This window comes from Zingiber officinale, chromosome 10A, assembly GCF_018446385.1.
Source record: "Zingiber officinale cultivar Zhangliang chromosome 10A, Zo_v1.1, whole genome shotgun sequence".
Lineage (NCBI taxonomy): Eukaryota > Viridiplantae > Streptophyta > Magnoliopsida > Zingiberales > Zingiberaceae > Zingiber > Zingiber officinale.
In genome coordinates, this window is record NC_056004.1 from 25086743 (window position 1) to 25101699 (window position 14957).

Genomic DNA, 14957 nt, shown 5'->3' on the forward strand with positions numbered 1-14957 from the left:
GGGTAAGAAGAAGAAGTCTTCATCCCCACCATCCTCCGACTCCTAAGAATCAAGCGCCTCAATGGATAGCGACCAAGAGGCGTATATGGTAAGGAAAATGAGAAGAGCTTTTAGAAAATTTTCATCTAACAAATCTCATGCTAGGAGAAGCTCAAGAAGCAAAAGTAGGACAAGGAAGATAATTTGCTACAATTGCCAAGGAGAAGGACACATAAGAGATGATTGTCCTCTCTTGAAAAAGAAGGAAGGAAAGAAGGAGGAGGAAAAGAAGACAAAAGAAAAGGGGAAGAAGGCTCAAAACCTAAAAGCAACATGGGATGATCCTTCATCATCATCGGAGGAAGAAGAGCATCACATAGTCAATTTTGCTCTCATGGGGATTGATGATGTAGCCTCCACCTCATCCGAACAAGAAGAAAAAAGGAGCTCAAGTGAAGATGAAGAGGGGAGCTCAAGTGAAGGGGGAGGTCAAACTTCGGATTCAGACTTCTCGGTAAGTGAGGTACATAATCTTCCTCCCCATATCTTAGTTAAAATTATTTCAAGCACAAATGATGACTTGTTCAAGGCAAAAAGGAAAAACAAGTCTTTGAAACATGACATTTGCATGCTTAAAGAAAAATTAGAATCCATGCCTATTAGGGATGATGATTTGCATGCTTCCTCTACAAGTTCAAATGATTCATGTTTAGAAGAGGAAAATAGGAAATTAAGGGAAAAGGTAGAATACCTTACCAATGCCCTTAGAAAATTTGAAATTGGCTCAAATACCTTAAACATGATTATTGGGAGCCAAAGGGCAAGTTTTAAGAAAAATGGACTAGGATACAATGAACCCAATAATGAAAAGACTTATCATTGTCTACTTGCTAGGGGGAAATCAAAGAGAAGACCATAGATAGGAAATGGATCCCTAAGGAGTACTTGGTCAACCCAATTAGAGAGAACTTCTATTGGGTGCCAAAATCAATCCTCAAGGGTTAGAGGATTTTAGGTCAAGTCAACCATGGAAATCATAATTCCAATTTTTTTTGGTTGACTTGAGACCTTAAGGGGGAGTACTTAGCCTTGATAGAAATTCATGATAAAAAGGGCTAAGTAGAGATTACCTTTATCTCACAATGACTTGCATTATTTTCTAACAATAAATGTGAGATACTAGGATGATACAAATAATTCACATATGCTTATGGCATTTTGATGAGTTATGAAATGTATCAATTTTTAGTGATCATAGACCAACTATGGGGAAAGCAAATGTTTAATTAATGGACATCTTGCCCATAGATCATAGTTGGACATTTCAAATGTTTTGAAAACAATTCTATGTTTTATTTACTGTGGTCTAGCTATTTTAAAACATATGATTTCAAAACTGAGCTTGAAATTAATACAAACTTGTATGTTTTCGATATTTTTGAAACTTGGTCAAAATTTTTAAAATAGGTTGACTTTTCATGAAAACATATTTTTCTTAGTTAAAGAATATTATAAGAAATATGTGTTCAAAATTTCATGATTTTTTGAATTTTTTGAAATTTTTTATGGATTTCTGAAGTTGGCTGCCATAGGCTGAAATTGATGTTCAGTTTATGCCAGTCGACTGGTGCAGATACCAGTCGACTGGTACCAGCCTTTCAGCATTCTGTTGGTCTTTAAAATCAAATTTTCGGTTCAAATTTGGTTATAACTGATACCATAGTATGTGTACGTGTCTGGTACAATATTTTTGATGGTGTCAAAGGGGGAGAATTGGGTAGGTTTAAGTTAGAAATCTACTTGGTTTACTTGTGTACAAATCTTTGAAAATTAAGGTTGAGAGCATGTGTTAAGGAGCTTTTTATGCTTATTACATATAAAATAATTTCAAAGTGTTATTTGCCTATCTTAAATTGCCACATCGATTGTTGTTGCAATCTATCTAGGTTTTGATGTTTGTGTCAAAGAGTTTAAGTTAGGCTTTCATATGTATTTGATATGTGTTTGAGTCTTGCAGGACTTTGTGGAACACATGAGAACTTGGTGCGGCCAAGTGTGGGAAGCTCATCCAAGGGCTCGGATCGTTGAGTCGGTGAAGGATGGTGTGGAAGACATCCGAGGGACCGCGCGGACGAGGAGCAATGGAGTGGAGCCGAGGGAAGTGGACTTCAAGGCAGCGTGAAGGATGGCACGGAGAGGAGCCGCGGGCTCGGGTGCATCTGAGGGACGAAGGCCGAGGAAGAGGACTTCAAAGGCGACTCCGGAAAGGATGAGAGGAGTGAATGTACTGGGACCAGTCGACTGGTCATGGGACCAGTCGACTGATCCAGCTTCACAGAATGCACAGAAGCATTCTGTGCTTGTCGACTAAGGGGACCAGTCGACTGGTCCTAAGACCAGTCGACTGGTACATGACCGTTGGCAGAAAACGGGCTCTAAAGAGAGCCGTTGGTGTTGCCTAACGGCTAGCACCAGTCGACTGGTGGATTGGTGATCAACTCTTTCCTCTTATTTAAGGGGAGCTTTGGGGCATTGAAGGGGTTACTGATACTCATTGTAAATCTTCTGAATCTTGCCCAAAGCTCCCAAGACAATTCTCTTCCTCCTAATTCTAACTCCATCTTGTAAAGAGGAAGAGTGCTCTTGTGAGAGGTTTGCTCCACCGAGAAGGAGAAGCTTTAGCCGGAGATTGCCGGGGACTGATCCACCAAAGGATCAAGGGCTCGTCCACCTCAAGGACACGTCGTGGAGTAGGAGCAAGCAATCTCCGAACCACGTTACATCGAGCGTGTTAGCGTTTGTATTCTCGTTTGTGTTTCTTTGTTTTTAGTTTCTATATTTCCGCTTGCGCAAACTAACGTATTGTAGAGAAGAAATCGATTTGGGGGTGGCCTAGCTATCCAACCCCCCTTCAAGCTGGCCACCGATCCTCCAACAGAAGATACTTATAGGTATTGCGGAGGAAGGACATTTTTGTAAGTTGACAACGGACGGTTGATACAGGGGCGGAGATAGGTAGGGAACACCTTGTGAGGATCCTCGAGAATATAACCAGGGGGCATTATAGGAAAGGCAGGGGCTCGAGATATGAGGCGCCTCGTAAGGACAGAGGTGTGCAGAAGGGCCATCAGAAAGATAGGTAGATCAGATCAGCGGGCTTCATGGACATGCATCAGAGACAAAAAGTAAAATCTAGCTCTCGTCGAGCTCAGTATAAAAGCAATTATTGGAAGAAGAGCAACGTAGCAAAGCACAATAAGCAAAGGCGAGCTGATTACTAGAGATCAGCGGATTAACAAAAGTCGTGGACGACCTGCTAAGAAAAGAGGTAAGCTAAGGATGCATGGAAGGGAAGCAGTATGACCATCCAGATATAAGGGTGGATAAGTATAGTCGTCAAAAGTTTAGCATGACCACACAGATAAGTACAGTCATGAAGGATCAGCATCAACGCATAAAGGTTAACATCACAGCATGTTTCCGATTACGCAACATCCGGGGAAGAGGGTGCAGGTTCATTGGATACCAACGGAAGGAGCACGGGTTCGGCCAGCATTGTGGAGGAAGACGCAAGATCAGTAGACGCTTCAGGAACAGTAGCAGGAAGAGCCTGGGCAGAAATATCAATGGAAGTCTAGTCAGCCGCAAGGGGAGGAGCCTCTAGAAGAAAAAGTCCATCATCCGCTTCAAAGGAGGGAAAAGTTTCCTGCGGTAATTCCCTAGATAAGCGAGCTGTGTCCAGAAAAGTGGCAGGGGGTGCCGAGCGTAGACAACCTTGCTCGAATGCTTGTTTGACCCCGCCAGCGGCCCCGTAACATAGCAGCAAGATCATCCAGCTCCCCGGCTTTCGGAGGAATAAGGAAGAACGGATATAGGCCAGTCTGTAGGCTTTCAGCCGCCCTGGTTCGCCAGCCTGGTACACTTGCAAACTGTTCTTGTTCTCGGTAGCCTCAGCGCGGGCCACGGATAAGTCGTTCTGGCCTTGAGATGCTGCTTCCTGGGCCTTCAAGAGATTTGCTTGAAAAGACTGAAGAGTGGCTTGGCAAGTTTCCCATTCAGTTTGCATGGTTGCCTCCCGTGCAGCGGAAGCAAGAGCCAGAGCCTGGGCATCGGCCAGTCCCATTTGTAGGAGCTCCTGACTTTGCCGTAACAGTGTCAGCTCAGCTGATCGGGAAAGCAGCTCTGCCTCTTTATTTTTCAGTTCAGAAACTGTCGCGCGATGGCGCTCCGCTTCAGAAGCCAACGAGGATTCACTCATCTTTAAGGCCGCCTCCAACTTTTGTAGCTTATCGAAGGCGGCATGGGAGATGGCTCAGGCAGAGGCCGCAGATTCCCCAGCGGCACGCAGATAGGCATCCAAATTTCCAAGTGAAGGCTCAGGAGGAGCTGAGGAGGCCACAGGATGCTCTAGTTCCCGAAGGCGGGCCTTGAGCACCACATTCTCTCGCTGAAGCTTGGCCACTTGTTGAACGACACTCAAACTCGCGGAACAGGTCTGCAAATGGCCATAGGAAGGGAAAGGGGGTTACAGAAATGTATGAATGCCCAGGAGAAGAAAAGGAGCTTACCGCTACCAAGGAACGGGCAATTTGATCAAACCCCTCCAAAGGGGAACTGCTCTCCCAGAATTGACGATTGGCTGATTGCCAGGAGGTGTCCAAGTCCCCATAGAAATCAACCCTACCAAGGATAGAAGATAGGGCGGCAGCGGGTGCATAAGCCAGATCGGTCTCTGAGGGAAGTCTCCAGGAAGCCTCGAAAGCTAGCTCCATGGAAGGCAGTTCATGGGTCGGTGTGGCTGAGCTTGTAGGCATAAGAAGTGTAGGACCGTTAGATTCGATAGAGGGGGGGTGAATATCGATTCGAAAAAGACGAGTATAAACGCAGCGGAAAAAGATAAAGTAGACACAAATATTTTTACTTCGTTCGGAGCCTGTGACGACTCCTACTCGAAGGCCCGTGGTCCTTGACCACTTTCGTTGGGCAATCACTAGCAAGTCGAAATGTGATTACAGAAAAGGTACAGGAGATTCTAGTAATAATAAAGCAATACCGACAAAGAGAAAATTAAGCAAAAAACCGGAAGAGCACTTTTGTCGGAGCGTTGTTGACGTCGCACTTGAACGTCGAGCAGCAAGATCAGCAGAAGAGTTCTCAGTCAAAGTCACTCAAGCTCCGTCTGGGCTTTTATATGTTGCTCCGGCGTCTGATCCCTTCCGGCGCCGAGGTGACGAATCGCTCAAATCAAGATGCTCCACGAGCGACGAGTTGTCTCGGATAAAATTAGCCTTCCGGGCGCCCGGACCTCCGGCTGTTCATCCGAGAAAGCCTTGTTCTCTTTTCCCGCAAAACAAGGTTAGTCCGAGGCAAATATATATCCTGTTAAACAAATGGTTAGCACAGTTAAAGTTCAACAGATAGATAAAGAGAGTATGACTTAGATTACGTCTTTCCGAGACCGGAATCTAGTCACGATCTCGACTTAGACATCCAAATGGATCTAAGCCGGATCGACGCCTAATGTCCCTTCCCGGAACGCGTCCTCACTCTCCTCCGGTGACTTACCTCACTTACCGCCAAACGTCCGGCCAGCCCGTCGACCCGTTGGACTTCTCGCTAAGCGTCCGGCCACCCATCGACGGCTTGGACTTCTCGCCACCATCCGGCCACCCGTCGACCTAGCGGACTTCTTGCTAAGCGTCCGGTCAGCCCGCCTGGACTTCTCGCCACTATCCGGCTCGACCTAGCTGGACTTTTCCTGCACACTTGATCAAAGTGTCATACAACAACACAACTAACTTAACCTATTTGTCATTCATCAAAACCTGGGTTAGACCGTTAGTGCTACCCGCACCAACAATCTCCCCCTTTTTGATGGAATGACAACCTGGTTAAGTTAGTGAAAGCATATGTACGAAACAACATGCATTTGTGTGGTTTTAAAGTTAGTTTGTGTTTTCAAATTGGTTTAGCTAACTTAACCACCTAACCCTCCTCCCCCTTTGGCATTCATCAAAAAAAATAAGGGAAACAATCATAGTGTAGATTTACTGAAAACAATAACACTTAATGTTAAAAAATAACTGAGTTTGGTTCAGAATTCAAGGAAAAAAAAATACAATTTTGAAGTCCAAGAAAAGATCAAGTTGACTTGGGGGAGTATAAAGTTTTGAAAACTTGTATGAAGCAGTAGCTTTTAGCTTTTAGAAAAAATTGCTAAGTTTTAATTTTCAAACATAAGTGTATAAGGTCTAAATTTCAAGATTAAATATTCAAAACAAGTTTCAACTTTGAAACGCTTTTCAAACATAAGTTTTCAAATCTATTTTTCAAAACTAATTGAAATTTATTTTTCAACACTAAGTTTGTAAAAGATTTAATTTTCAAAATCAAGGAACATGAGTTTGAGAAGCTTAGTTTGTAAACTAATTTTTTTTTTTTTTTTTTTTTTGTAAAATTTAACCTTCAAATCAAAATGTCAAAATCAAATTTTAAGAACTAGATTCAGGATAATTTTCAAAGTAAAGTTAAATTAAATTTAAATCTTTACTTTTAGTTTTCAAAGGAGTTTGGTAAAAGTAAGATCATATTTTTAGAATGTTTTTGTAAAATTTTTTTTTCAAAATCAAATTTTCAAAGTTTTAAAAGTATTAGATTCAAAACCTTTCAAACTTTCAAATTTTTGTAAAAAATTTCACAATTTTAAACAAGTTGTTTTAAACTTTGATTTTCAAAATTAAGTTTAAAATTCAATTTGGAAAACTAAAGTAGTTTTATTTCTCCCCCTGAATTTGATACTTAACTTTAACCAGCTGTCTAACCAATTAGGTACTAACTAACTATCAAAAGATAGTAGCTTTCACTTGGTTAGTCAGATTAAGGTAATTATAATCAGTCAGTGTTTGACTTGACTGATGAACTTTAATCTGATTAATATCTGAATTGTATTTAACGTCCAGACTTATGCTGATGCACTGAAATAAGCATCTTAAGTCCAGACAGTTGGCCTATGCATCTCACCCCTTTCTATGTTTATCAAACACAAGCAAGGTAAACCTAAGGTGTTGGTGAGATGCTCAAAAAACTAGTCCAATGGGTACATGCTTTCTAAGGATGTAAAACTAGTCTAAGGCAAAAACTGTTTTCGAAAGTCTAAAAATGGAAAGTTTGAAAACAAACAAGTTAAGCCTATAAGTTGGTGAAATCAATTTTGAAAGTATTTTTGAAAGATCCTAATCTATTAAGATAGAATATATTCAGTGTAAGGTTGAAATGCTACTAGATTAATCCACAATATTTTACAAGTAGTGTAGCTACAGAAGTAGGTCATCACTAAAGCTACTGAGATGATGAAGGGGGTGGTCCAGATCCCAAGGATCGAAGAAGTGCCATCAGCTCAGTGTGCCGGGTGTCCCCGGCAGCTCGTAACTCGGCAACCTCTCGCCGTATGTCCCGATGAAAATCAGAGTTCTCCTGCTGGAGACTCGCCATAGCTCTCTCTAGTCCGGTCATACGGTCGGCTAGAGTGCGGGGACCGTGTCGTGGTGCTCGAGCTGGGGGTGGAGCCGGTGCGGCTTCCTCCAGAAATAGTGCGAGCATGAACTCGTCCACATGTGCGTCTGGATCGGGTTGGTGCTGTGCCCCCCTCCGCCAAGACATAGTCCCGTCATCTCTATCTATCTGGATGCCGGCTAGGGAAAAGTTCCGAGAGGATATAACATCGAACTCGGTCATATGGGCAACGTCTCCTCTAGTGACATCAATGTGCAACGAGGACATATAGGCTGTCAGAATGTGACCAAATGGCATATGGACTCGACTGTCAGTCACGAATCCGGCTGAGTAGATGATGGTGGAGAAGATATGTAGGCTGATGTCAATTTCTAACCTATGAATCAGGGCATAAAGTAAGAACGAATGGAATGGGCGCATCACAGCGATGTCCCGAGTGGTCAGTGGTAAAATGCAAAGAACTACAACCCTATAAAGAGCGTAGTCCTGGACTCGAAGTTCTACTGACCTAAACTGTGTCACAGTGGGATCTCTCTCTCCCTCAAAAAAATATGAATACATCGTATCGAGAGTAATATGTGAGTAGGGATCTTCGAACGGTAGATCCCTCGGAGGATAGCACAAAAAGGAGCAAGTAGATGGACGCAACTCTAAAAACTCTCGGATAGTCGTAGGGGAAAATACGATATCAGTGCCTGCTGCCCTAGTGGTATAGGTGAAATCGTCAACTTTTACTAGGTTATTGCAAAATTCGGCACACAGACTTATGTTTATTGGACTGGTACATTCGACAAGGTTCCTTAAATTATAGTGGCCTATAACCTCTAAAGCAGAGGGACATGACCTTAGGAAGAACGATCTATCTATGCAGGTAGTCCTAATGGCCTTATAAATGGTGGACTCAAATTTAACCCTAAGTTCGTCTGTGGGAAACCTAGGGTCTGTACTAGCATTGGAGGGTCCAGCACCAGTATTTGTTCGTTTCCTACTGTATATAAATAAAAGAATATTCAAAAAAAATTGAGAAGACAAAAAATACAATTTTAGAGAGGGGAAGAATTTTTTACCGAGGAGCCATCGAAAAATATAGATTTGACGACCTCGGTTGAATCGCAATAGTGTCTTCACCGCAAGAAAATTTTAATTTAGAGTACTTTCGCACTGAGGTTCAAAGTGAACCTTGGCAAAAGTGAGAATGAGTGGGGCAGAGGTTGGGGGCGCCTGCTGCCCCTTATTTAGAGGGGACTCCGGGCGCCCGGATCCCTTCCGGGCGCCGGGGGTACCAGGGGCGCCCGCCCCTGGTTTTTGACTTTTTTTTTTTTTTTTTTGAGTTTTAAAATTTGGAAATTAATTTAAGTTTTAAAATTAAAATTTTGAAATTAATTTAAGTTTTAAAAATTAAAATTTTGAAGTTAATTTTTTAAGTTTAAAATTAAATTTTGAGATTAATTTTTTAAGTTTAAAATTAAATTTTGAAATTAATTTAAGTTTTAAAATTAAAATTAATTTAAGTTTTAAAATTAAAATTTTGAAGATAATTTTTTTTAAGTTTAAAATTAAATTTTGAGATTAATTTAAGTTTTTAAAAATTAAAATTTTGAAGTTAATTTTTTAAGTTTAAAATTAAATTTTAAAATTAATTTTTTAAGTTTAAAATTAAATTTTGAAAATAATTTAAGTTTTAAAATTAAAATTTTGAAATTAATTTAAGTTTTTAAAAATTAAAATTTTGAAGTTAATTTTTTAAGTTTAAAATTAAATTTTAAAATTAAATTTTGAAATTAATTTAAGTTTAAAAAAAATTAATTTTAAAATTAAATTTTGAAATTAATTTAAGTTTTAAAATTAAAATTTTTAAGTTAAATTTTTTTTTAAGTTTAAAATTAAATTTTGAAATTAATTTAAGTTTTAAAAATTAAAATATTGAAATTAATTTAAGTTTTAACAATTAAAATTTTGAAGTTAATTTTTTAAGTTTAAAATTAAATTTTTAAAATTAATTTTTTAAGTTTAAAATTAAATTTTGAAATTAATTTAAGTTTTAAAATTAAATTTTGAAATTAAAAATTTTGAAGTTAATTTTTTAAGTTTAAAATTAAATTTTGAAATTAATTTAAGTTTTGAAATTAAAATATTGAAATTAATTTAAGTTTTAAAAATTAAAATTTTGAAGTTAATTTTTTAAGTTTAAAATTAATTTTTTAAGTTTAAAATTAAATTTTGAAATTAATTTAAGTTTTAAAATTAAAATTAATTTAAGTTTTAAAATTAAAATTTTGAAGATAATTTTTTAAGTTTAAAATTAAAATTAATTTTTAAGCCTTATTCATCTCACCCGATCTATATTATCAATCAGGGAATCCTATGATTTTGTGAGATGAAATTGGTTTGATTACAGAGTTTTGGTTTAACTAGTGTTAGATTCAGACTTAGCTTTGATTTCCACAAATAGGCATTCTTCGGATAAACTTCTAAGCTTGGTGAGTCACAAGGACATCATTAGAAGTAACCAACCTTTCGAGGTTTTCCGAATAGTCCTATCCACGGAACTTAGTACTAAATCTTGGTGTAACTGGTTAGGATTCGTTTAAGGGTAGCTTCGGTCAGTTCTACTTGGCCAAATGCACCAGATCGAAACCATATCTTTCTAGACATGCGATGCCCAAGTTTCCCTATCGTACTATCATCCAAAAATTTCACCAATACCATGATTCAAGTTAAACTTGGTCTCTAATTCTAATTGCCCTGCCAGGTTTGTTAGTTTTGGGTTACCCTGTCGGGTAAGTTAGTTTTGGAGGTGCCAGCTATTCTGGAGCCTCCCCCTGAATTATTGGCCGTTAATTTAAGTTTTGATTTTAGGCTTGTGTCGATTCTTTTTATAGTTATAGTTAACTTAGTGATAATTCTGTTTAGATTTTGAATTTGATTTAGGTTTGTATTTTGGATTTTGGTTTGGTTTATTTAATTTTATATAATGTATTTTTTCTTTAGGTATATAATATTGATTAAGTCCTACTTGCGTGGTCAGACACGCTTTCGGAACCCAAGCTAGATTGGTTGACTTGTATTGGGTTATTAATGATTTGAAGGTTTTATTTGAATTCGACTTATATCCTAGTCCGGTTTTATTATAACATGCTTTTTGATTATTTAGGATTAAATCTAAATTTTTTGATCTTGTTGTAAATTTTTCTAACATCTCTTTTAAGTTGTTTATTTCATTTTTTAATGATAAATTCTCCTCCTCAAGTGTTAGATCTTGAGTTGGATTTGAGTTCTTTAATTGTTCCTTGAGGTTTTGATTTTCCTCAAGAAGTGATTTGTTTTCATTTTCTAATTTAGTTAATTTACTATTTAGACAGGAAATAATTCTAAAATTTTTTTTGTTTAAATTAAAGTATACCTCATTCGGGCCTTCGGAAATGAGTACGGACTCGTGGCTTGTTTCGGGTTCAGACCCGTCGTCATCTTCCGACTCGTTATCTGTTTTGGCTTCGCGGGCCATCAGTGCGAGGTGGCTTTGATGTTTCTGCTCTTCTTCCTCCGATTCGTCCGAGGAGTCGTCCCACGTTGCTTTGAGTGCCTTCTTTTTGGTTGGCTTTGGTTTGTCGAACTTTAGTTTTGGACATTCGTTCTTGTAATGTCCCTTTTTGTTGCAGCCGTAGCAAGTCACGTTCTTTTGTTCTGAGGGAGAGCTGATCTTTTGAAGATCCTTTTTGCTGAAGCTCCTCTTTTTCCTGGTGAACATTTTTCTTACCAAGTTCACCAGGTGTTCTTCGTCTTCGGAGTCTTGGTCGGAGTCTTCTTCAAGTTCAAGCTTGCCTTTCTTTTCTTTGGAGGAACCTGCAAATAGTGCTATACCTTTCTCGGCTCCGGCATTAGTTTGTTCGTGTAATTCTAATTCACAAAACAGCTCGTCTAATTTTAAGTTAGAAAGATTCTTAGAAATTTTGTAGGCATCCACTATTGATGCCCACAAACTATTACGTGGAAAAGCGTTTAAAGCGTACCTTATTAGGTCTCTGTTCTCCATTTGGTGGCCTATTTCATGAAGCCCGTTGAGGATGTCCTTGATCCTCGCGTGTAGTTGATTTGCTGTTTCTCCTTCCTGCATTTTTATATTAAAGATTTTGTTTAGAAGCAGGTCTCGTTTTGTTACCTTAGCGTCGCTCGTTCCCTCGTGCAGTTCGATCAGCTTGTCCCATAGCTCTTTAGCGTTTTTGTGTGGACCGACTCTGTTCAGTTCTTCTCCTGTCAATCCACACTGTAGAGTGTTGATCGCTTTATTTTCTGTTGATGCTTTTTTCTTGAGATCTGCTGTCTAGTCTTCAGGATCCACTAGATTCCCGGCGTTTTCCACTGGAATTTTGTAAGGTTTCATAATACTCATCCACTGGTCGAAGTCTGTTTTGAGGTAGACCTCCATGCGCTTCTTCCAGTAAGGGAAGTCGTCCCCGTTGGAGAGTGGAGGTCGCACTATTCTGAATCCTTCTTGTTGGGACATTCTGTGCACAGGTAAATAACCAAAAAATATCCCAAGACTTGGTCTTGGATTAGTAGTGCGGGAAGAAAAAGATAGAAAAAGAAATCAAAATTCATGTTGAACTAATTTAAATTGATTAGTGAAATATTAAGTTAACGAAACACCAGTTTTTAAAATTAATTAAAAAAAAATAATTCACCCCCTGTCTGATTGGTGGTTGCACCAAATCAGAGCGGTACCTGCTCTGATACCACTTGTAGGACCGTTAGATTCGATAGAGGGGGGGTGAATATCGATTCGAAAAAGACGAGTATAAATGCAGCGGAAAAAGATAAAGTAGACACAAATATTTTTACTTCGTTCGGAGCCTGTGACGACTCCTACTCGAAGGCCCGTGGTCCTTGACCACTTTCATTGGGCAATCACTAGCAAGTCGAAATGTGATTACAGAAAAGGTACAGGAGATGCTAGTAATAATAAAGCAATACCGACAAAGAGAAAATTAAGCAAAAAACCGGAAGAGCACTTTTGTCGGAGCGTTGTTGACGTCGCACTTGAACGCCGAAAGCAAGATCAGAAGAGTTCTCACCAGTTAACTCAAGCTCCCGTCTGGGCTTCTTTATATGTTGTTCGGCGCTGGATCCCTTCCGGCACCGAGGTGACGAATCGCCAAATCAAGATGCTCCACGAGCGACGAGTTGTCTGGATAAAATTAGCCTTCCGGCGCCCGGATCCCCGGGCACTGTTCATCCGGACCACCTTGTTCTCATTTTCCCGCAAAACAAGGTTAGTCCGAGGCAAATATATATCCTGTTAAACAAATGGTTAGCACAGTTAAAGTTCAACAGATAGATAAAGAGAGTATGACTTAGATTCCGTCTTTCCGAGACCGGAATCTAGTCACGATCTCGACTTAGACATCCGAAATGGATCTAAGCCGGATCGACGCCTAATGCCCCCTTCCCGGGAACGCGTCCTCACAGTCACTCCCCTCCAGTGACTTACTTCAACTTCCAGCCAGCCGTCCGGTCAGCCCGTCGACCTAGCTGGACTTCTCGCCAAGCGTCCGGTCAGCCCGTCGACCCGCTTGGACTTCTCGCCAGCTATCCGGTCAGCCCGTCGACCTAGCTGGACTTCTTGCCAAGCGTCCGGTCAGCCCGTCGACCCGCTTGGACTTCTCGCCAGCTATCCGGTCAGCCCGTCGACCTAGCTGGACTTTTCCTGCACACTTGATCAAAGTGTCAGACAACAACACAACTAACTTAACCTATTTGTCATTCATCAAAACCTGGGTTAGACCGTTAGTGCTACCCGCACCAACAAGAAGAGGAGAGGCTGAGGGAGTCATCGAGCCCTGGGGTTGATCGCCAGAGGACAAAGGCGGGGCAGGTAATAAGCTTTGGATCTGTACCGGAGCTGTCACGTCCAATGACAGGTCTACAATTTCCAGATCAGAGGCCTTCTCCTGGGCCAAGCTTGTATCCGAGGACCTAGAAGGAGAAGAGATACCAACTGCACGTTGACGGCGAGGGGGTGGCGGAAAAGTTGCGGTGACCGGTGCCACTCTTTTGCCCTTGTGCGCAAGACGCAGCTTCATAGTAGGAAGGGGAGAGGGCACTTGTCCTGCTAGCGATGGCTCAGTTGCAGGTCGATCAGAGACTCGGAGTAGGGCTGAGTCTGCAGGGCTGGGGGCAGGTGGTTCAATAAGTGTCGAGGTGGCTACCGCATCAGAGGTTTGGGGTTCCAAAGGCTGCAGACCGACGGAAGCAGCGGGATCAGAAGATAGGCCTTGTGTTAACTCTTCGTTCAGAGCTTGCAGAACGGCCACAGATGGTTTTTCCTGGCTGGCAAAAGAATGGAGAATGACAGCCACTACAAGAATAAGAGGAAAAAGCACCTCAGTTAGCGAAGAACGACATATAAAAAATAGCAACTTACCAAAAGGAGCTCCGATTTCTATTGAAACAGGGTTAAGACCAAAAGCGTACAGAATGCCTTCTAGCATCAGCACGGACAAGCGAACAACAACACCGGTCAGCTTGTCCGAGGCTGTGGAGCAGGCAGATTCATGAACATGTGAAGAGAAGTCCGAAGGAAGGATGGAACGCCATTGGAAAGGCCCAGCTAAGGGGACGAGGGGCTTAAGAAAGAAAAAGTGAGATCTCCAGCCTTTATTGGAAGAAGGTAAATCATCAAAAAATTTATAGCCCGGCTTGGCCTGTACGTTGAACACCCCCGGCTCAGCCCGCCTGAAGGAATAGAAATGATGGAATAGTCGAGCGGTCAAGGGAATTTGATAAATGCGGCACAAGATGATGATTCTGCAGACGGCTCGGAATACAATGGGGGCAAACTGAGAAATGCCGATGCCGCAATACTGACACAACTCGGAGAGGAAAGGATGTAAAGGAAAGCGAAGGCCGCCTAAGATTTGATCCCTAAAGACAGTGACAAAACCTTCGGGAGGGGAAGAAGGGTGTTCATTTGGCAAAGGGAGACGAAGCTCATACGTGAAATCTAGCTTCAAGTGGGATTGCAGTAGAGACAGGTCATGATGGTCTAAATCAGAGATGTAGCATGAATACCAGAAGATTTCCTTACCATTCATGATTATGAAGAGTAAGCAAGTGAGGGGGTCGGAGACGAGAGGGGTCACAGGTCGGGCGCAAACAGGAAGACGAAAAGTTGTACTACCAGAAACGGCCACGAACGAAAGGAAGAGGATAGCGAAGCGTCAAAGTGAAGACGGCGGACTGCCTTTAGGGTTTATAAAGCCCATTCATTCCTAGGAAACATCGAGAGTCGAGCCAAGTATCTTTTTGGGTAATACGCCCCAGCGCCGTCTGATAGGAAGGAAGGGCCGAAGGGTGCGAAAAAGGGTCAGAAGCTAGCGTCAGGAGGCGTGAGCAGTAAAGGCGTCGAACAGGTATCGTCCCGAGAAGAAGTGCATTAAGGATTGACATGGCAAGGCAATCATGAAGGG

At 41.1% G+C, this 14957-nt stretch overlaps 1 protein-coding gene across 1 annotated transcript; it reads right to left on the minus strand.

Annotated features, from left to right (window-relative positions):
- Positions 1–4291: 4291 nt before the first annotated feature.
- LOC122026539 lies at positions 4292–14582 on the minus strand. Its single transcript, XM_042585278.1, has 3 exons — positions 13913–14582; positions 13386–13846; positions 4292–4474 (listed from the first exon to the last, which is right to left on the minus strand). Exons 1-3 carry the CDS (start codon positions 14580–14582, stop codon positions 4292–4294), a joined length of 1314 nt encoding a protein of 437 aa, XP_042441212.1.
- Positions 14583–14957: the final 375 nt, after the last annotated feature.

Excerpts from the sequence above, each read along its gene's own strand:
- LOC122026539 (XM_042585278.1), bottom strand. The coding sequence starts at position 14,582 with ATGAATGGTAAGGAAATCTTCTGGTATTCATGCTACATCTCTGATTTA. Across the intron at positions 13,847-13,912 it reads AGAAATCGGAGCTCCTTTTG|TGGCTGTCATTCTCCATTCT; the intron begins GTAAGTTGCTAT and ends TTATTCTTGTAG. Across the intron at positions 4,475-13,385 it reads CATTGGACGTGACAGCTCCG|ACCTGTTCCGCGAGTTTGAG; the intron begins GTACAGATCCAA and ends GGCCATTTGCAG.